This window comes from Anarhichas minor, unplaced genomic scaffold (assembly GCF_050575085.1).
Source record: "Anarhichas minor isolate MPS153535 unplaced genomic scaffold, ASM5057508v1 ptg000033l, whole genome shotgun sequence".
Classification (NCBI taxonomy): Eukaryota; Metazoa; Chordata; class Actinopteri; order Perciformes; family Anarhichadidae; genus Anarhichas; species Anarhichas minor.
Window position 1 is genome coordinate 5,238,976 of NW_027466479.1, and position 21,758 is coordinate 5,260,733.

The window sequence follows — 21,758 nt, forward strand, 5'->3', positions numbered from 1 at the left end:
TCAGCACTAAGATCTAACGTTGCTTCTTCACTGTACCTGGTGCAGGGCGGCCTCCAGTAGCTTCTGCCGCTCTTGGGTCTTGAGCAATAGGCTCTGCCAGCCCTGGTGGAGATGGTCCAGCTGGTCCCTCAGTTGGCTGGCCTCGTCGCCGGGAGAGGACTCCAGCAGCTCGGCGCCCGCGCCGTTCACATTCTCCACGGTGGCGTGATGGGATAGAACGTCGTTACGCAAAACCTACGACACAGAGGAGGGAGAAAGAAATGAATTACACAGAATTAAATCTGAATGTTTCAGTGCAAGAGCTGGTTTTTGGAAGCTAAAATAAAACAAGAGGCCAACAAATCTCGTGTGTGTCTCTCTGAAGAGAAGAAAAGAAACCACATTAGGACTACAGCGCATCGACGGGTTTCATTAGCACAAACGGCAAATTCTGTTAAAGAGTCAAACTATCTTTAGGAAACAACCTGTCTTCACTTTACAATGTCAGCTGGACCAAGACGAATAAGTCACAGATGTATTTTTTTAGTTTGTAACAAACGGAAACATACGTGATGTTTAGCCAGCTCGATTTCGATGGCCTTGGGGTCAGAGCTGACTGGTCGCTGTGTGTCCAGTGTGGCGTGTGTGTGGTTGAGCCAGGCCTGCAGCTCAGACAGGGCATGCTGGAACTGACCCAGGGCCAGCAGGGCGCCCTCAAGCTTGTGCTGTGGTGGAGGAGAGACAGAGGTTCAGGCTTAAAAATAGGAACTCAAATATTTTGACTGTAATGAGAAGCAGCTGTCAAATACATGCGATCCTCCAGAATGCCGGCAAAGACTAACATCGTCAACTCCCAAGAGAAGACGGAACCGTGTCTCCCTGAGATGGTTTTATTTTTTTGCTCAGTGATGCAGATTCTAATTCCTCCGCCTCACCGCTGCCACACGTGGTGACATTACCTGTCTGTGGGTGATCTTATCCCCCAGGTTTTCCCAGAGGTGTCGGAGCTCGATCAGTGGCTCCTGGATCATGTCCCGGTCTGTCTGGTCTGACACCTTCTTCAGCAGCAGCTCCCCCTGGTGGCACAGCTTCTCCATGTCAATCTGCTGCTGGTAGACCTCCACCTTGTACTGCTGCTCGGGGTGAATGAAAGGAGGAGAGGAGGAGTAGTGTTTTGTTAGTTCTTCATCCTTATTTGATCGCAGGTTATCTAAAAAACATGTTAAGATAATGTAAAAAAAAAAAAAGAGACTCTCTTGCTAACCTTGAGCTCTTCAATCTGCTGTTTGACGGTTCCCAGATCAGTACCCACAGTTGACATTTCGCACAGCTTGATCACTGCGTTGTCCAGGTAGTCAAACATAGACTGGAAAAATGCATTAGAACTGCGTCAACATCAACAAGACAACGTTTGCATCACGTGAAAATGTTGGTGCAAAGACCACACTCACGAAACATTAATGAATTGGCCCAGTTAACTACAGACTCTGATGCACAAACCTGCAGTGCATCCTGATACTGCACAGACGCCGTCATGGCCTCATCCAGTCTCTCCATCCTCTCTCTCCAAGTCCGGTTCAGGCCCTCCCAGGCAGCGTTCATCTGGGAGACCGATGGGAAGTCGTGTTAGTGGGTCATCATGTAGCAGAGCTCAATTCCAGAAAATTATCTTTTCAGAAGCAAATTAACTTGTTGTTGTGTTCATTTTCTCACCTCATCAATGGTCTTCTTGACTTCAGGTTTCTCAGTTTCTCCACAGGCGAAGATGAGGTCGGCTCCGAGGGTCCTGACAAACTCCAGTTCCTCCCTCAGGCCGTCTGTCTCGGCCTTAATGGCCTGGTGGAAGGATAGAGAGAAGTGAGGTTGTTTAAAACCCTAAAAAACATCACTACAGATTGCATTTCTTCCATTGATTAGCTCGTCTCTTTCTCTGCTCCCCCTCGTGCCCTCCATACCTCAGCAGCCTCAATCTGTTGTTTGATGAGCGAGGGGTCCACGCCGGGGTCCTCCAGCTCTTTCACGATGTCCTGGGAGTCTCGGAGCGTGCTCAGCAGCGCCGCCACGTCGGCCCAGAACTTCCCGGCCAGGTCCAAGACGTCGTTGAGCTTCCCCTCCCGCTCCTCAGCCCGCTGCCGGATCTCGTCCCACAGGGAGCGCAGGCGCAGGAGACGGGTCCGAACGGCTGGAAGAGAGAGTTTGAGTTTAATCAGCCTGCTGGAGAAAAGCAAGCGGGATCTCACTGGAAAAAAACAACCAACTTCTTGGTTATTCATTATGTCATGTGAAGGAAAGTAATAATGTTTTCTTTGTTTGAATTTTGCCATCTAGTGTAAAGTGAAGTCTCACAACAGGCCACTCCCACTATCGCTGCACAGAGAGGCCTTTTATAATTTCACGAAGCGTGGAGGGCTGGAGTCCTCCTGAGGTCAATATAACAAAGACGAGTGTGTGTGCGTGTGTGTTTTGTCTCACCACGTGGTAACGTTGGAAGAAATATGCAGAGCCTCACCGCATTTCAAGATTCGACAAGGGCTGCCCCGCTGGCTTTGTGCCAGTAACACAGTGACTTACTGGCCAGTTGATTGTTCAGTGAGCAAACTAGTTGGACTGGAGCCCAAAATAAGATTTTTATATTTTTCACCCAGATTACAGACGCCTGTTACGTCGCCTCTCTTCTCTGACCCACTCTGAATTCTGATGTCTGATTTGTTTGATTGTGTGATGTTTTCTTCCAGTACTTTTCCATTTTAAATGAGTCACACACTAAAGAGTTGGCAGCAGTGTTTAGTTATATAGCTGTTTGTTTGGCTCATCAGTGAGCCAAGTGCAAAAAAGTGTATATGAATTATTAAAATATGTGTTTGTGTAAATCCCTCATCCTGTTGTAACACATGGACTGTGTGGCCAGTCCTCCACACGTCAGACCCGTCCCAGACTCTCACCCTCAGCGGCCGGATCGTCGTGAGCGGCTCGCCCAATGAGCTCTTCTCCGCGGGCGCAGAGGGCGGAGAAGCTCGGCAGCAGTTTGTCCAGCTCCAGCCCCTGGGCTCGGTGCTCCGCCAGCTGCTCCCTGATCTTGTCTACCTCTGCCGCTACGGGCGGAGGCTGCCGCAGCCGCTGGACCGCCCCCTCCAGGGTCTCCAACAGGGGGTCCATCTTGTCGTGAAACTGGGGACGGAAGGAGAGTTGGAATAAAATATTATTAAGAGGAGGAGGAGGGAGTGTGTTGAGGGGGCTGGGTTTGGGTTTTTAACAGCCGGGTGACATTTTGAAAGTGGGAAAATACTGAGATATTATGTGGGTGGTCAGCCATCTGTCGCAGAATGCATCAACTTTTTCGGCTTATTTAATATATTTGATCTTATATCTGATTTCAACAGGGGATGTAGAACAGCAGTACAGTTCTTCTACAATATTTGATATCTCAATTTTGCACCTTCAACATGTCATCCATGTAAATCAGACAAAGCTGGATCTACCACACAAGAGGGAGCTGCTAATTGACGAGAGCAAATATGGTACAGTTTCTAGAGAGATGACCGGCTTTTATGCATCTAGGGGAAATCAGATTGCTTGATCGCTACACGGGACAACAAATCTCATCTAGCCACAAGTGATACAAAAGGACAGCTATCAAGGACATCACTCAAGCCTAGTCTGAGACTAAAACTTTCATTATTGGAAAGCATGTCTCAGTTTTAGACTAGGCTTAATACAAGTCTACAAATCTACACAAAGGGGACGTTTCCCAACAGATTTAATTCAGTTTTATTGTCACTCAGGGTTGGCAGACACATGGTTTGGACCATGATGTAGATCATATAGAAATGAAAGGGATAGTTCAAATATTTTGAAGTGATGTTGTACGAGGTACTCATCTATAGTCGGTGCATTACCTACAGTAGATGTCAGCACGCCCCTGCTGGGGGATTGAAGCAGTTATCTCTGCTCCCTTCAAAGCCACAAGTCTCCTTTGACAAAAACAGCAATTTTACTTCACAGAACACTGGAGCTGTTGGTCTACCGCTTCCTCCATCGGTTAGTTTGTTTGTGTTAGTTTGATGTTTTAAGGAATTTGTTTGGATTCACGTAAGTCACACCGTAACACAAACAAACTAACGCGTGAAGGCAACGGTAGACCAGCAGCTCTCATGTTCTGTGAGGTACAATGACTCAAAGGATTCTAGTGGCTCTGAAGAGAGCATAAAGTAGTGAAAATAAAGTAGTGAAAATATTCTGAATATAGCGTACACTTATACTGTTGTTGATTTTTTTAGGTGTCTAAAATACGTCCACAGCTGTACAGTGCTATGCTCCTGTGCTGGTACTCCTGTCTGTTTTTCCAAACTCCATCTACTGAAGGTAATACACTGACTAATATGGATAAGTACCGAATACAACCACACTTCAAAAAATCCAAACTGTCCCTTTAAGAGGAGATTTAACTGGAAATCTCACGCTTAAGAATTTTTCGAATCAGTAATAATCCAGACAACGTTTACCCTTTGAGATAAACTGACTGCATAAATTATTACTTCATCTGGTCAGATTAGTACATGATTAGTACTAGTATTAGTATAGATTCACATTTGATTAGTCGACCAAATCATGTGGTGTAACCGCACCCTGAGTGCCAGTATGATGCTGTCTTACCTCTACCAGCTGGGTGATTGCAGTGAGCAGTGATGATGGATAAAATGATGGTGTGGGGGGGAGGGGGGCATGGCAACACACACACAGCACATCCACAATGAACGAGGGATGGGATGGTGGAGGGTTGCAAGGACGCGATGAGTGAGATTAGGGTTAAAGGAGGGAGGAGAGACAAGGAGGAGGGAGGAGAGACAAGGAGGAGGGAGGTTCAGGATGGAGTGAGGGATGAGGACAGTGTGGAGGTGCAGGTGGACGAAGACACACGTGAATTGGGTTTGACAGGGGGGCGGAGGGTGGAGAAACAATACAATGAGTTAAATCAGAGACATGCACAGAGTACAAACTGTGAGGCAATACCGACGGCAGCAACACAGGTGATTCAATAGTGTCTCATGAGATGAAGCGCGAAGAGAAAGTAAAATAACCTGAAGAAAACTAGCACCAAAAGACGACATGATGTGATAAGAGACAAATCTACGTAAATGATACAGCGAGACTAAAAACTGCTAGATGTATGTATCAGCTCATACGATCTAAACTAAAGTAAAATATACAAAACAAAGTCAAGAAATAAGTCCAGAAAACCAAAATAAATCTTAGCTATCGCTGAACTCCTGACTTTACAAAATAAATCCTTATTATCATTTAGTTTTTGAGCAGCAGACACAAACGCACACGTAGACCTCATGCGGCTTCGTAATTACATTTCGTCTGAGGCTGCAGACGCCGTCTATCATGCTGTGACCAGACCTGGGCCAAACGGTATTTACTAATATGCTCCAATCTACAAATTCTTCACTCTGCACTGAGAGGCTGAGAGTCAATTCATACACAAAATCTCATTTGAGTTTACTAAATTGACTTTCAAACAACTCAGGTCAACGCCTTCTGACTTCCTGGTACCCAAGTAGAGTCAATTAAAAAAACCTATTCGACCCAGGTCTGCAGCTAAAACACAGAACCGAGCAAATCGAGCATTAAACGGTTAGATAGATAGATATATACTTTATTCATCCCCGGGGGGAATTTGTTAAGCAATTAGTCCTCGGTGACGCACCTGTGCAGACTGGGACACAGCCTCGTCTAAGGTTGTTGCACGACCTTTGACCCCCTCTTTGATGGCCAGGTAGCGCTTTCCGGCCTCAGTGTAGCGCTGCGTCACGGTGGCCCCCTCCTGGAGGCTGAGCTCGACCAGCTGGGGCCCGATCTTCAGCAGCTTGTCGATGTGGGGCTTGTGCTCTGCGATGGACTCCCTGAGCAGCTAAAGAGGCAGTGAACGGACAGAGAGAGGAAATTAAGAACACGTCAAAAATATACACTTTTTAGGGTCGGAAAGCTGAGAGAGAAAAGATTCCAGATCCTCTTACCCTCATCTGGTCCTGTTGCAGCCGGAGAGCGTCCGTGTCGATGGCCGGCGGTGGCAGCTGGGTGATGAGGGTTTCGGTCTCGCCCAACCACGGCTCCAGTTCCTCGTAGGTCTCCCAGAACCGAGCGACCAAAACCTGGGCCTGCTCCAGGGCTGAGAAGCGCTCACTGTGGCTCTGGCTCACCGCGTCGTAACGAGCACTGAGGGAATCAGTCTTCACCTGACGAAGATGAAAAAGACGAAGACGTGAAGATGCCACACTTTTCACAGATGACTTGTCAGTAAAGAGTCGTGTCCCTCGCACAGTACGTCCCTTCCCTGTTACCAATGTACACAAACTTAAATTTCCTCATGTTCAGTCTCAGTGACTCACTATCAGTGCGTCCTTCTGGGCGTCGCTGCACGTCTCCAGGATGTCGTCCTTGGTGCCGAGCAGCTGATCCACGGTGTCTTTGTGTCGGATGATGTCGATGTTGAAGGCCCTCTGCACTTGCATCTGGGCCACAGTTACGTCCGGCTCCAGGCTCAGCGGCCCCAGAGACACTAACTTGCGCTCCGTCTCCCCGACCCAGGCCAGTTCTGCATCCACTGCCTCCTCGTACTGGAGGGAGAAGTCAGCGATTAGCAGGTTTAAGTGCTCACATTAAAAGAGACCAAACTCATGGAACATTAGTTTGGTCTCGGGATTGGTTCGGGATAAAACCGCTCGCAGTACCTGTTGTGACCTCTGGATGGCAGCTTGTACCAGCTGCACCCGCTGAGTGATGGTTTCGTCGGACTGGCGGTAGCGCTGGTTGGCATCGGCGACCAGGCGGTCCAGGCCCTCGCGGGCCCGCCATGGCACCAGATCCAGCAGGGCGCTGCCCACCTCGTTCACCGTGTCCAACACCAGGCGCTTCTCTGCCGACACTTTCTTCAACTCCTGCAAAAGTGGAAGAGAGGGATTCGTTTTACAAAGAAAAAGCTGCTAAACACGACGAAATGGAAGCAGGTTTGTTTTTGCTGCCAAACTGATTATTAAATGATGAAAGCTGAAAATGTCATTGTAGACTGGAAAAAACTGGATGGCAGCGAAAAGGCAATCATTTTCAATAGCTTTTATAAACTGTTATTGAGTTCCCAAAAAATCAATGTTGCTATGGTAACTCAACTGTGGGTGGGTTGATACTGGAACGGCTGAAAATGTCATCACAGAGAGGAGCTGTCATCAAACTAGCTGTTCCTTTCAAATAATATGTTTATTTAGTCGACTATGGGGAAAAAAAAAAAATCTTTCAAATGTGGATAATGAAGTCTGTTACGTCTGCAGAAACAAAACTAAATAATGAAAAAGAAGAACTGCATCTTAAAAAGTCCTTTATAACACAAATCCATGAAATGGACAAGTGACACACAACCAGTATATGTTACACCAAGAAGCAATGACTGGTGTGTTGTAGTGAAACATCTAAATAATGTCACTGTTGTAATTAAACTGCCCGTAAAAACCTAAAAAAATGCTTGAACAAGGTATTATAAAAGACACAAAGGCGTTGCCGCTGGATGTTTCTAATTATGTTTTTGCAGTGTCCTTTATTTTGACAAAACCGTTTAATAAATGGATATCTATCTCGTTCTCCACCCACCTTCTGTCTGTGCTGGTAGGCGGGCGTGGCGTCGGGCTCCACGTTGTTGAGCTCCGCCTCCACGCCGTCCAGCCACTGGTTGAGGTCGTCGTGGGAGCTGGCGAATCGCGTGGCCAGCTGCAGGGCCTGCTCCAGGGTGCGGAGGGCCTTGCTGCTGCCGGCCGTCATCTCGGCGTAGCGGGACTTGATGCCGTCCAGCTTCTCCTGGATCAGGAGGACCTCCTCGCCTGCAGGAGGACACACAGGTCGGGGTCACGCCCAAAGCCCAAAGCTTTCATAGAGCTCACCAGTGTGATAGAAGCGTATAGAAGACGACCTCTTTTTTGCATTTCTAGTTTTTCTATTTTCTTTCTCTCCTCTTTTATTAAGATTGAGTAATACATTTTTTTTTTAAAGATAAATAAGATAAAAGGACGTTTAAAAAATATATATATTTTCAATTCATCATTGATATTAAAGGAGAAAAAAAATAAAAAAACACAAAAATGTTTTCTTTTCCTCTTTTACGTTCTCTACTTTCATATGTACATTTTTGTGAATTTTGTTTATCGTTTCCTAGTTAAAGTATGTGCACAATATTATCTATAACAAACTGATCTTAGTGTAACTCATGTTGACAGATCCTCAATTGTTTAAATAAGTGTATTCATGAGGTAAACCAACAATTAACTGGCTAACAGTGCTAGCAGTCAGCGTGGCTAATATGATGAGGAAACCAGATGTCACAGTTTGGTTCGCCGCTGTGGATCTACGACAACTACAGGAAAACAGTGTTTCAGTTTCTTTCTAGTGCGATTCCCTAAATTCAGAGAATATAGAATATCTGCTTTATCAATCTGGATGCTAATGTATGAAACATGATGAACCTTTCCAGCACAAATGTAGGATTTACAAAGAGAAAGTCAGGTTAGCAAAAAGAAGAAGAAGATTAGGAGTCTGAGGTTACCTGTGGTCTGTTTTAGTAAGGCTTGTCCGTTCTTGATGGCCTGGTCCACTGTCTTCTTCCTGCTCACAATCTCCTCATTTAGAGACTGAGGGGAGAGAGAGAGGAAGTTAACCTCTAGCACACGCAACATATTTTTCTCGTCGGTTCAAAGAACAAAATCAGAAGTACAGTGTGCATCCTTTATTTAACTGTTCAAAAAGATCCAAGTCATGAAGGAACACCAGGGTGTTTGTGTTCTAGTGAAGCAAAAGATAATATAACAAAAAGGTACTGCAGGAAATGATGGAGGGGAACTACTGTTCCCAAAAATAAAGATGATGATTCAATGATTCAAAATGTAAAATCAAAAACTAAGTGATAAAAATATATATCATTACAATTCTAAATGTATACTGAAGCCCTTTGCCTACTAACTGCTGTTCCCATGTTTTGGGAGAAATAACTGAAGTAGGCATCGAGTGTGTTGATGAAGTCGTACCAGAGCGTGCTTGTGCTGCTCGGCCAGCAGCTGATGCTGGTAGCTGTGGACGGAGACCTGACCCAGCCTCTGAGCCACCTCCGCCAGCCAGTTCAGCACCTCTACCTCCTCCTCCCCAAACAGCTGGGCGTTAGCCAGCGCCTGCTCCAGCATGCCCGCCCGCCGGGAGCACCAATCGGTGAGCTCCGAGTGGCCCGACCTGAGCACCCCGACTCGCTCGCTCAGCCAATCGCGGTCGGCCGCGCAGCTGAGCGGCGTCAGCGATTGGCTGAGCGACTCGAGGCGGTCGACCTCGGCTTGGCGCAAGGACACGTACTCTTGGACCGCCTGGGAGTTGTGTGTGTGTGTGTGTGTGTGTGTGTGTGTGTGTGTGTGTGTGTGTGTGTGTTGAGGGGAAGGTGAAAGGAAGTGAGAAAAGAACAACAAAACAGAAAAAAAGATGGATAAAAACTCATAATATGAGCATGCAAATGACAAATCATAGAATAATAGGAAATCACAAACATGAACAAATGAGTAGAATAACTTAAAAAGAATGATTTGTGGATCTTGTGCTTCCTCTTTAGTTGAGTTACGTGTAGATTAAGCGAAAGGGCATTTTATCAAGACTGCATGTGTGTTTGCTATTCTGAATTATTCTCTACGGTACTATTCAGTTCAAACAGTGCAACTGGAATACCAACAATATGTAAAAGGTAATTAAGTAAGGTTAATCTGTTGAATGAGATATGTTTAACCTTTACTTTGCCAAACAATTAAACAATTAAAGGGCCAGTGTAAAGCATTTAGGGGCATCTGTTAGCAGAAATAGACTTTAACATTCAGAACTATGTTTTCATTCGTGTAGTATCCCCTGAAACTAAGAATGTTTTGTTGGCTTAGAATGAGCCCTTCATATCTATAGAGGGAGCGGGTCCTCCTCACGGAGCCAAACACCGACTCTAGAAAGCCCCTTTCATGTTTTTACGTTACCTGAAGGCCAACGTCGAGATGCCACTAAATCCTACATCGTGCTCTTACGAGCATCTTCAACTTACCTTTTCCTAGGTTGAGGGGTTCGGGGATGGTCTGCTTTTTTAAAAACTTTTATTATTTCGATGACACTGTGCGAGAAAAGGCAGGGGATCCAGTCTCCTGCTCATTGACGCACATAAAAAGTCAAACTCCTCCCCCAAACGGTACCTTGTGCTTGGTGATCTGCTGGGTGATCTTGGCCGTCTGGGTTCCCATGGGCTCGGCGGTGGTCAGGCGTCTCTCGGTGGCACTGAGCCATTCTCCCAGCGGCTCCAGGGCTTCGTGGAACTGAAGAGCCAGAACCTGCAGCTCCTCCAACTGCCTCTGCCTGAAGCACGGGAGGAGATTTTATTGGTATTTTATTGCTTTCACATATTGGTTTTGCTCGACTTGGACCTGATTTTGCGTCATAACAGCTGTCGTCTTTTTTTAAATGAAATGGCGTTTTTATGATATATTATTACATTTCGAAGACTTTCATAAACAGAAAAAATGGATTATTGTTGTGTGTTAGAGACAGAAAAAGAGGAGCTTTTGCAAATAGGTGAGGATACGCATCTGTCTTTTTGTGCGTGTAAACTGAAGCATCACAGCGATGCTTCTAAAGAAGGCAGCGCGTGTGTATAGACTTAAAATATTTACGTTGTCAGTGTTCATACTTCTCATACTTCTACAACTTTCATTACTGAAAGTTGTATGGCATGAATGTTTGATGAATACATTATGACTACTTTACATGAGATCATCGGAGATATCAAACCTCTTCACTGTGCTCTACGAGTGTGTTCTCATTTTCCCCTCTGAAGAATCAGTTCTTTCCCCAGCGAACAGAAGAGCTGCTGATATTACTCACGGGCCACAAAGTAATGATACTATTCCTTCTCTTAGTACAGTGGTGGTCCACGGAGCCACACGCAGATGAAACAAGAAAACAGGAAAGAACTGCCACCAATTATTTTCCCAAACCACGGCAAGACAAGTCTGTAACCTTTTCCTTTCTGGGATATTAGCTGAGTTGCCTTTTTGAAGGAGGAAAAGGACAGAACTGATCAACAATCAGCGAGGCACGGAACGAGAATCCAAAGAAAGTGGTGACCATAAGAGAGCAATTGAGAGTATTGATTGTTTCTTTTCTTTTCTCGCTCCACAGGGACGTCGGCTTGTACCCAGATCCTCCCCACCCTAGAGCCCCCCCCCCTGTACTGTAGAGGAGACTTGCCTGCCCATGGCCTTGTCCAGCAGGTCGGTCCATCTCTCTGCCAGACTCTGGAGCTGGGTCCGAATCTTCTCTCGGTCCTGAGTGTCCGCCGTGGCTGCGATCCTCTCTCCCTCGGCGCGGATCATCTCCACCGTCGGCCGGCGGTCATCTAGCAATCTCTGGAGCAGCTGGAGGAAGAGAAAAGCACGCATGTTATCGAATCCTAAAGCGAGGGAACTCTGTCCGTCTGTCCTTCTCATATCTCGAGAAGCGTCCATCTGATCTACTTCACACCCGGCCGGTGTTTTACTGGGGACCAAAGGACGTGCACTGCCGAAGTTAGACACTTGACACCTTCAATATTAAGAACATTTAAATAAATAAATTACTTTTAATAGAAATAATCTTTGTCCCCACAGTCAATCCAAACTTAAAAAGCTAATGCCTCCATGTTTTCAAGAGGAAGTGACCATAGCAAATGAGAAAATGTGCATGCACAGAAAAAGTGTTGCACACGTTTGAGGCATCAAATGTATAAGTTGCGTGGGAGAATTTATATTTTTCCTACAACAGAAGATATCATATATAATCTAGACTTTTAGAAACATTACCAACCATCTTTTTGTTTTAGAAGAAAGCATTAAACAAATCTGACCAATTAGTAGCTCTTTAAAAACTTAATGCGTCAACAAATGGCATATTAGCTGATATATATTTATGAGTTATTAAACATTTAATAAGGGTAAATGCTGCTTTTTTTTTTAAAAGGTAGGTACAGAACAAACTTTTCTTCACTTAACTAGCCATCCAACTGTTCTAGGATCAGAAAACAACACCCGTGAACGTGCTGCCTTCCTGCTCTGATAGCGGCCTCTCTTGTCTACTTTGAACCAGCAGCTCGGTTCCGCCCCTGGAATGCACCTCTCTGCAGAGCACGCTCTCTTTCTCAGCCGAGCCGTGACACCGCTCTCCGTCACGGATGTAAACACGTGTGATTGATCGCCGGTCGAGACTGCAGCACACTTGTGTGCACAAACACAGGAAGTGAATGTTGGATAAACAGGGGAAAAGGTGTGTGAGACAGAGTGTGTCTCTGAAAACAACACACATCCACCATGCATGTGTGTCTGTTTTTATGCCAGTCTGACTGGGGCTGTTTGGATGCCAGGCAGACTGATCATTTTGTGTGTGTGTGTGTGTGTGTGCGTGTGCTTGTCATTCAAATGTCTATTGTTTGTGGTTGAAGGACACTGAGGACAATGAGAATATCAATGATGTCTCATTTCAACCTGTTATAAATAGAAGAATGGTTTCTCACAATAATGTAGAATATAAAATAAAAAGAATACAGAAATATTGAAAGTGAAAATCCAATTCCACATACAGAAGCTGGCTGGATACTTCAAAGAGGAGGATGTGGGTGGCAGTAGATTAAAGGGAAAGTCTGGATTTTATTTTTGTGGGGTTGTAAGAGGTACTTACCCATAGACAGTCTATTACCTACAGTAGATGGCGGTTCAACTGATAGATAGTATATCTACCCGTGTACCCGTGCTGGTACTCCTTCCTGTTATCCCCAAACTGGCCATCCACTGGAGATAATATATAGACTATGGAAATGAACTTCAAATCATTTGAACGGTCCCTTTAAAACTGTGCTTGATGATCACCGCTTGACACTTAATGTAAAACCCTTCTCATCAAAATGTACTTTTGAGGACCTAAAGAAAGACACTCTGCTTTAAGCTTTAAATCTTTTGGTTCTGTTTGGACTTCTGAAAAAACTAAACAAATAAAACATGTCTTATCACTTTTGTTATTCCATGTGAACACAGGTTCTATTTGATCTTCTCGTACCTTCTGTTCTTGGATCTGGGCCTTGACCACGCGGTACTCGGCTGACGGGGGCTTCTGATTGGCCACCAGCTCCTCCGTGTCGCTCAGCCAGCTCAGCAGAGGCTCCAGAGCATCCTGGAATTTCCCGCAATGCAACAGGGCCTCCTGCAGCTGGGCGATGCGCTCTGCCACCTGAGGACAGGGGAGGCGGGTGAGTTGTGAGTTGAGAAAAGGAAGTGGACGCGACATACTGTTATGCCCGAGTCTATACGGAGACGTACCCGCTTGTTGAATGAGTTCCATCGGAGGTTGGTGGTCTCCAGGTCGTGCTCCAGAGCCTGGGTGTCGGTGTGTTTGCCGGCGCTCTGGATCAGGCCCTGACCTACTGCGTTGATGTGCTGCAGCTTCGGTTGGATGCTGTCCACCTGCTCTCTCTCCACAGCCTGGAAGAGGAAGGGTCGCCATTCATTGAATTATTCAACACACAAGAAGGACTTAGTTTAAACTGTTTTATGTCAAAGCAGAAAATATACTGAACATTCAATCTGCGTCACAACAAATGGACATGAGCTTTACCACATTATGCTCCTATATATATATATATATATATAGAAGAGACTGGATGAGGGAGATGAGGGACAGACAGAGGGATGTGCAGAGATAAGAGAGGAGTGGGAGACAGGAAGGGAAGAGGAGAGATGAGGGTGGAGGAACAAAAACAGGAGGGGGAGAAGAGGATTATGGGGATTAGAGAGTTTGGCGAGTAAGGGGCTGACTGGAAAAGGCTGAGTCGACAACACACACACACACACACACACACACACACACACACACACACACACACACACACACACACACACACACACACACACACACACACACACACACACACACACACACACACACACACACACACACACACACACACACACACACACACACACACACACACACACACACACAAAACCTTCACTTAATCACACACCCAAATTCACACACAGGCCGACGCTCACATTTATAGCAAATACACGCGCAACCTCGCCTGTCTGGACGCATTACTCGCACACGCACGTCACAGCGGAGGGCTGGAGCCATCTTGTGATGACAATAGAGGCAGCCACCCGACACTAAAGACAACCAGACTTGACTTCCCGGGCACCGATAAAAAAAAAGACGAAGCAACATCCAATACTCTGTCATAGCAAATCTGGGCCACTACTGCATCTAAATACACACAGTGTTGTAGCGGTCGTAGATGAGATGGGTGCACTATTAGGCATATTGGTAGGTTAGCGAGGAGGAAGTGGGTACACTGGCCTATATATTCCAATGGCCTTTTGCCTGATAGATGTACTGTAACCCAGCAGGAAAGGAAGTGTGTACACCCCGCATACCCTGCACTCCACCAGTGACTATATAGAGTAGGGCTTCTCAAAGTAAAGGTCCAAGGTCCCATTTGGGAGGTCCGAGCAAATAAGTGTCTTCGATTTAATTGTATTTCCACTCAAAAGACTATTTACAGATGCTGAAAATGAATCTACAAACATTTTTTTACAATCAACAAAACAATAAATTGTTACTGATTATTGTTATAATTTTGTGAGATCGGTTGTGTGTGTGCGTGAGCGAGTGTGAACATCGCTGTCTGTCCATGGGTGATCTCACATACAATGGTTATTGTGTCAAAACTGTAAGAATGTGTCATTCTTACAGTTTTAAATTGAATATATAGTTATTTGTGTTTTGATTGGTGTTTGAAAAAAAAACAGCAATTTCAATTTCTGTTAAACTAAAGACTAAAAGATTTAGTGATCAGTTAAGATATTGATCGATGAAGAAAGTTATCTTTAGCTGCATCCCTAAAACAACACAAGGCAACACTACATTGCCCCACTGTGCTCCAATACAAAACTGTGTACTTCTCAATTTCACGTTTCATAATTTGGAGTGAATCCCTGACCGATAAAATTTAGTTCCTGCCTGATTTGTTAATGTATTTTGAAAAGTGTAAACAGTTCTACCCCAAAACCAACAGCTAATGCAATAAATGTGAGAAAAACCATTGGATTCTGCTAAATTCCTGTGAAGCACCCTGCTATATCCAACAAAATAACTTTCACTATTTCACGGTATTCCATCAGCTCCCTGACCAGTGGCAACACTGTAAACCACCGCCGATGAAATTCCTTTTGTTTCGGTCGTTTCTGGGACAAAATCCAGACAAATGGAGGTCCCGAGGCTGTAATGTTGGTGGGGGTTGGTGGGGGTTGTCATGAAAACGTTTAAGAAGTCCTGACATTCAGAAAAGGCCCACAGAGGGAGAATTAGGCCTGGTGGTTTAAAAATGCTTTGGCAGCCAAACCCCAATGGCCACAGAAAGACACAGAGACACACACACACACACACACAACCAGATGTGCACATCCACAACACACACACACCAGATTTTGGTAAATCCAACGCCTGGGGGGAAAAAAGCTGGTGTGACAATACTGAAGAGGGTGCAGTTAAAGTGAGGTAAAATGTAGGTTTGAGTTTCAGTGAAACCTCACTATGGTCTGGAAGAAGCTACAACAGTCGTGGGTGTCCAACAGTCAAATAGCAACAAACCACCACTGAACCTAATACAACTGAAAGAAAAACATCTGAACAAGAAATGCTTCTTCCTCTATAAGAAAACCTTCTTTCATCTTCCATAAATCACTCCCACAACAAACACACAGCCAGCTATCAGACCGCTATCAGTGTCTGCACATTTTAGCAAGTTAAACTTAATTGTTAATTGACAACGATTAAAAGCAAAGCGGTGGTATGAACAATATTAGCCTTGAATATTAGCAGTAAAAGAAAAAGGTGGATATCTCAGAATATCAGTCTATATTTGAGGTTATATTGAAGTACATCAAAGTTTCCTCTTTGATGATTTCAAATGAAAAAGCTAAACGACAAATCCAGTCTAAATAAAGGATTTATAATTTGCCTTTAATTCAGAACACATCCCGCTGCATTGAAAAGCTGTCAAAGCTTAGATTTGAGATTCATGACATGTTGAGGCTGTTTACAGACATTATACTTAGTGGGTGGTTCTGCTGGAGCGTGTGTCCGAGGCTCTGCAGTGGGTCACAATCTAAGAGTTTACAGGTTTTCTGCTCATCTGGTTTAAATATGGCATCAAACTACAGGTTCTCCATGCCAAGGCTTTGTGTGAGCGCGTGCATATAGTTCCTAATCCGTGCATGTATGTATAAAATAGACGTGTTCTACAGGTAGGAATCTGATTAAATGTGAATGAGCAGTGTGTGTGTGTGTGTGTGTGTGTGTGTGTGTGTGGGAGTGTTCCTGTCCAGCTTGGACGCAGCTGTGTTGTGGTGATGAGCGTCATAGCCGCTTGGAACAGGAAGTCTGTCGGCCAGAACAACAATGACTGCAGCCATGACCTGTTCCACCCTACCATGCCTTATCCTGGTGTGTGTGTGTGTGTGTGTGTGTGTGTCAGAGATAGGGGAACAAAAAAGGAAAAGAACATCCATTCATCATCTAAACATACACATGGATGTATATGAACGTGTTTTGGCGCTGTGTGCTTAACTGTGTCCTCTTCATCTTCTGTTACTCTTTGTGTTTTCTCTCCCTCTGCCTCCATTTCAGCCTCTCTCTCTCTCTCCCCCTCCCTCCCTCCCTCCCTCCCTCTCAGAGCGGTTGACTCCACTAAACCAGAGCTCTGGAAAACATCCCAAATACTTGTCATTCTTCTCCACCTCAGCCCAGCACGCAGCAACGCACACGCTCTTAACTGAGCTAACTCAGCGCCGTACTTGTCATCCTTCTGCCCATCACCTCCTCCTCTTCCTCTCATCACGTCATCACTCGTCTCTCTACCTCTGCTCTTCCCTCTTTTTGCCCCCCCCCCCACCACCCCACCACCACCACCACCACCACAGCTTTCTCCCATCCTCAGTCTCTCCATCTGGACTCTACCGGCTTTCTCGCTTCAGCCGCAGCTCAGTGTGGACAGACGATACAAAAGAAACACTGGGATGTAAGTGGATCTGTCTAAATACTGTTTGCATTGTCTCATCAAATAGACATCAGTTCAAGAGGCTGTTTGAAAGCTGGGGGCGGGGGGGCATTAGAGAAATGTTTATGTTTATCTAACGACAGATTCTTTGCCTGGTTATCTGTGATTTGTGGATAAAGATTTAAACTTCGCTATCAGTTAAACTTTTACTCACAATTCACACGTTTGAAGTTGTCAAATCCTGACAGAACTAAATACAACGTATTAGGGCCACTGTAGGGAGAAAATACAAACCTCAATGTTTGAGATTTAAGTCGAAAATTTACGAGAAAAAAGATTACGATTATGAAGTCATTCCTGAGTTATTCCTGATTATTTTGATAGTTGATAAATCGTTGTCATTTTTCAAGCAGGAATTCCAAACGTACTTTAAAGGTGTAATTCAAACTGACTTTAGGAATCGATGCTGTATTGAGTCTGTGGACTGACTGTATGTCTGCTGTACATGAACATGTGTGTGGATGCTCTATATTTAGCCGTCATCTGTCGAGCCAATAGCGCTGAGGAGAGGAATAACGGTGTTGGTGACGCACAGCCGAACCGTCCCTCAAGGACAATCGGTTTGTTAACCCGGACAGATGAGGAAACAAGTCTCTGAGAAAAGAGAATCACTAACGACAGCACATGGAAACACAAGCTGCTGCTGCAAAAATATGAGAGGAATAAAAAAGAAAATGTGTGCATGCATCCAGAAGTAGTATCTCACAGAAATTTGGAGCATGCAGGATGTTGCACACTGAGTTTTCCAACTTGTTATCAAAGCTTCAAAGTAGTTCTCTGTACTGTGTTCTCTCCTTTCATCTTGCTCTCCCTTCACAACGGATTTCCATAACCATGTGATCATGAAAAGAGCTGGTGGTCATATAAAAAAAACAACCTGTGCATCTTTAAAGTGTCGCCTCTGAAGCTGCACTCGACCGGAGAGAAGAGACGGGGGACTGAAACAGAAAGACGGGACCGGCCTTCTATTAAAGACTGATTCAAGTATATGAGCGATCAATGCAAAACCGGAGGGGAGAAACAGAAGTGTGAACCATGTGTGAACCCCGTCACCTCCCTCCCTCACCCTCTAGTCCTGCCTCTGCCTCGTCTCTCACTCTCTTCCTGTCTTTCAACCCCTCATCCTCCTTCACTTGCCTCCTTTCCCTTTTAATGGAACAAGGAATGAGGGGAGGAAGGAAGGCGGAATGTGTTTTCCAAACTGATGTCGATATGGGGGGGTATTTACCAGAGAGGACTGACCCATCCCAGACACGGGATAGAAATGGCTTATTCCAACATGAACAAACGGATACAAATCTCATGCAAATGTGCTCTGTATTCAAAGCGTGCTGACTCAAACCAGACTGTCCTCTTTAATGTCCCGCCTCCTTTTCTCCTTTAGAGATGCGATTGTTCAAACACACACATTGTTTTCCTTCGTACATGTTCTTCCTGTTCTTCACATATTTTCGTGCTGCTAATCAGATCCCTGTGAGACGGACAAAGAGAGGGTGACACACGAGCGTTGTTGTCTCGCTGATTTCGCCGTGAGAGAAGGAGAGTGATGTCGAAACAAGAATATGTAAAATCGTCGAAAAACGCTTCAAATATTAGATCTCCTGTCTTTTTTTTTTACATTTGAAATGCATCTGCACAGGGGGAGATCAATGTGTTCCCGCATTTGCTTTCATGCTTTTCTGTGTCTCCCCAAACGCCCCCCGCCCTCCTTCTCTCCGTGTTTTTCGCAGGTTTAATCCCGGAGGCGGTTGCTCAGAACCAGAATTATCACATCAATCAAAACATAAATGTACGAGCGGCGGACCTGGAGCCACCTGGTTCTCTCTGTCCCCCGCTTTGTCTCTCGCTCTCTCTGCTTCCACATCCGTCTTTCAATGCCTCCTCTTTCCCCCACCCTGTTCGCTCCGGCTAGTCTTGTATTAAAAAATGATTTGGGAACTGCAGATTCCACACAGTTAAGCTCTATTCGCACGGGACTAGTATGACCTGGGGCCCGCTAGTAATTTGTATTAGTGTGGAGGACGTCTGTGATTTTAATCCCATGTCAGTCTGCCATGTCCGGAATTACATCAAATTCCAAACCATATTTCTGCAACCACAGAGGTCATGGACTAAGATATTAGTCCCTGCTTTCTTTTCAGATGTTACTCAGAGCCTTGACATATCTGGGGGAGAAAGTCGATACATTTTTTTTAAACTACCTCATGAGTTGATTTCAAAACTATTTTCAAAACCAAAACTAATATACAAAACTGGCAAAAGCAGTCTACTTCCAGGAAAGCACTTCTGAAGTATACACATGCAGTGCAACAACAGAAAAGGTCCATATCCGTTTGGACTGCATACACACTATGCTCTGTGGACATTCTGTTCTGTGACGCATTCTCCAGTGAAACGGAATATTTAAGCGGTGCGCAGTTACAAGAGAGATTTTAAATCAAATCCTCCGCATTGGACCGCTAAAAGTGGGCGGGCTTAGAAAGTAGCACGATACGAAGCTACAGAGGACTGTGGCTGCGCACGCACGCACCTGATTGATGGATGGACGTCATGATATTATTGGTTAAACGTTGGTTGGTACTAGTTTATGTAAGTACATGTCATATTTTGTTTTATAGAGAGAAAAGATGATACAATACGCAACGTGCACAATATGAGGAATGTGATCTAAAAGAGCTTTTCTTCATTTCTTCTTGAATTTAAGAGACCTGCATTGCGTTGCAGGAATATGTTTTATATGTACTGTGTGTTGAAACTGTAGTGGATTTACAGTCTGTCTGTCTGTGCGTTCACTCGCCCCACTTCATCAAACAGCATGCCGAGCTCGTCCATCTGTCTGTCTGTGTGTGTTTGTGGGGTGCGCAAACTCACACTGCGCCTTAAAACGAGCTCCATATTAATCCAAAGACCTTCTGCTTGCGTGCGCCTGCCAGCCTAGCTCTCTTATCGTTGTACCAAAGCCTCACACGGCACTAAAAGGTGCTTCTTCTCCTCCTCCTCCTCCTCCTTCTCCCCCCCTGTGCAAACAATGGCTTCCTCCATGTCGCCCGTCACTGCTCTGTTTGTGTCTGCCTCTTTGTCTTTCAGTGCGTCTATCCGTCCTCTCCATGTCTTCACAACGTCCCCTTTATCAATGAATTTCTGTCAGCAACTTCACTAAAAAACGACCTGGTGTATTTTTTGGTTTTGGAGCAGAATATTGATTGAATGGGAGATAAAGAAAACTAAAAAACAGAGCAAAAAAGGAGAAATAATTAGTGCAGAAAAGGAAAATAAATAAGAGACAGACAGACAGATGTGAGGGAAAGCGAGACAGGTCAATGGACAACAAACAGAACGGAGAGCGAAAGACAGGACCGGAGTTCCAGTGTTAAGTGCTGACACATTCTTATCAGATATCTAAGTTCATATTCCCCAGAAAGCCTCACGCACTGCGTGTAGCCATGTTGGCAGAGGCAGCTCCCCCTCAGTATTTACCTCTCACCTCCTTATCTCGGCACCAACACCATCCGAGCATGGAGGGGGAGAGGGGGGGAGAAGGAGAGTCCGTTGAGGAGAGGGAGCACGGCTGAACAAAAGGAGAATTCAACGCGAAACAAAAGTGGATGTGTCACCTTTCGGTGTCACAAAATTCCAAATTCATTAAAGAAAAGTTTATTTTTGGGTGTTAAAAGTTTCTTCTTTGTCTGATCTTGGAAATAGAAAAGTAGTAAGTATAGTTTTGATGCATACAGGCTCCCCATGTTTCTCTTTCTGACTTCTGAAAGCTTTTTTTCTCCTAAAAACCAAGCGTGACGTCGTTACCGATCGTCTGCACTCTGTGCAGCGATAACTCTCCTCTGATAGATCTGAGTGGACGGGACATCTGATTACATTATACTGAAGCCAGAGATGCTGTGACTGCACACAGAGCAAACAGACCACTGATAACGCACAAAGACGCAAACATCAATTACACCCAAACAAACACACACGCGTACATTCTCACAAACACACAGAGAAAAAGGGTAGAGCAGAGCGGGTATTCAGAGCAGGCAACATGTAATGTACTCAAAGAGGACCAGAGGTTTGCATCGTCAGCGTGGGACCATCAGTGGCCACCAACACTGTAGTGGGGGTTCATGATGTGCACGGAGATTATTAGATGTCTCTGCCGGATATTAAGCCTCTACCAACAGGTTAGGAATGGGGTAAACTTTGGTAGTGAAATGCACATGGAAATCAGACATAATATCCATAACCCCACACTTTCAATTTTGCATGTTTCAAAAAATATCCATTCTCTCAACTAGCATGATAAAAAAATGGACTGCAAAAACTAGCTAAATTCAGAGTCTGTGCACAACAACAACAGAAAGAAAAAAAACAGGGATCAGATCAGGCAAATCTGGGTCAAACGCTGAGGTTGACGGGAGAGAGGAGTGACCACTACACAAACAAGGAGGCGGAGTGCAGATGAATGCGGAGGGACGAGTCTGACACACAGTCACGCCGACAGCCCTCTGTGTCAGTTCCACGACATGCTACTCTTGCAGCATTTATACGAAGGATATCAATTTCAGATCCGTGTCTGTACACGGCAGCA

At 45.1% G+C, this 21,758-nt stretch overlaps 1 protein-coding gene across 22 annotated transcripts in view; it reads right to left on the reverse strand.

Annotated features, from left to right (window-relative positions):
- macf1a (microtubule actin crosslinking factor 1a) overlaps positions 1–21,758 on the reverse strand; it is a 187,635-nt gene that overhangs the window by 16,969 nt on the left and 148,908 nt on the right. For 21 of the 22 annotated variants that reach the window (XM_076105551.1, XM_076105550.1, XM_076105553.1 and 18 more), the window contains 19 exons: positions 13,377–13,538; positions 13,117–13,287; positions 11,277–11,447; positions 10,230–10,385; positions 9,048–9,374; positions 8,570–8,654; positions 7,624–7,850; positions 6,714–6,920; positions 6,372–6,599; positions 6,000–6,218; positions 5,690–5,893; positions 2,922–3,147; positions 1,935–2,161; positions 1,693–1,815; positions 1,480–1,581; positions 1,244–1,345; positions 939–1,112; positions 549–704; positions 37–234 (listed from right to left, as the gene is read on the reverse strand). In XM_076105551.1, the coding sequence (XP_075961666.1) occupies positions 37–234; positions 549–704; positions 939–1,112; positions 1,244–1,345; positions 1,480–1,581; positions 1,693–1,815; positions 1,935–2,161; positions 2,922–3,147; positions 5,690–5,893; positions 6,000–6,218; positions 6,372–6,599; positions 6,714–6,920; positions 7,624–7,850; positions 8,570–8,654; positions 9,048–9,374; positions 10,230–10,385; positions 11,277–11,447; positions 13,117–13,287; positions 13,377–13,538 (3,465 nt within the window). Of the gene's footprint in view, positions 1–36; positions 235–548; positions 705–938; positions 1,113–1,243; positions 1,346–1,479; positions 1,582–1,692; positions 1,816–1,934; positions 2,162–2,921; positions 3,148–4,632; positions 4,642–5,689; positions 5,894–5,999; positions 6,219–6,371; positions 6,600–6,713; positions 6,921–7,623; positions 7,851–8,569; positions 8,655–9,047; positions 9,375–10,229; positions 10,386–11,276; positions 11,448–13,116; positions 13,288–13,376; positions 13,539–21,758 lie in introns of all 22 variants that reach the window. The other variant, XM_076105559.1, reaches the window with a different exon arrangement.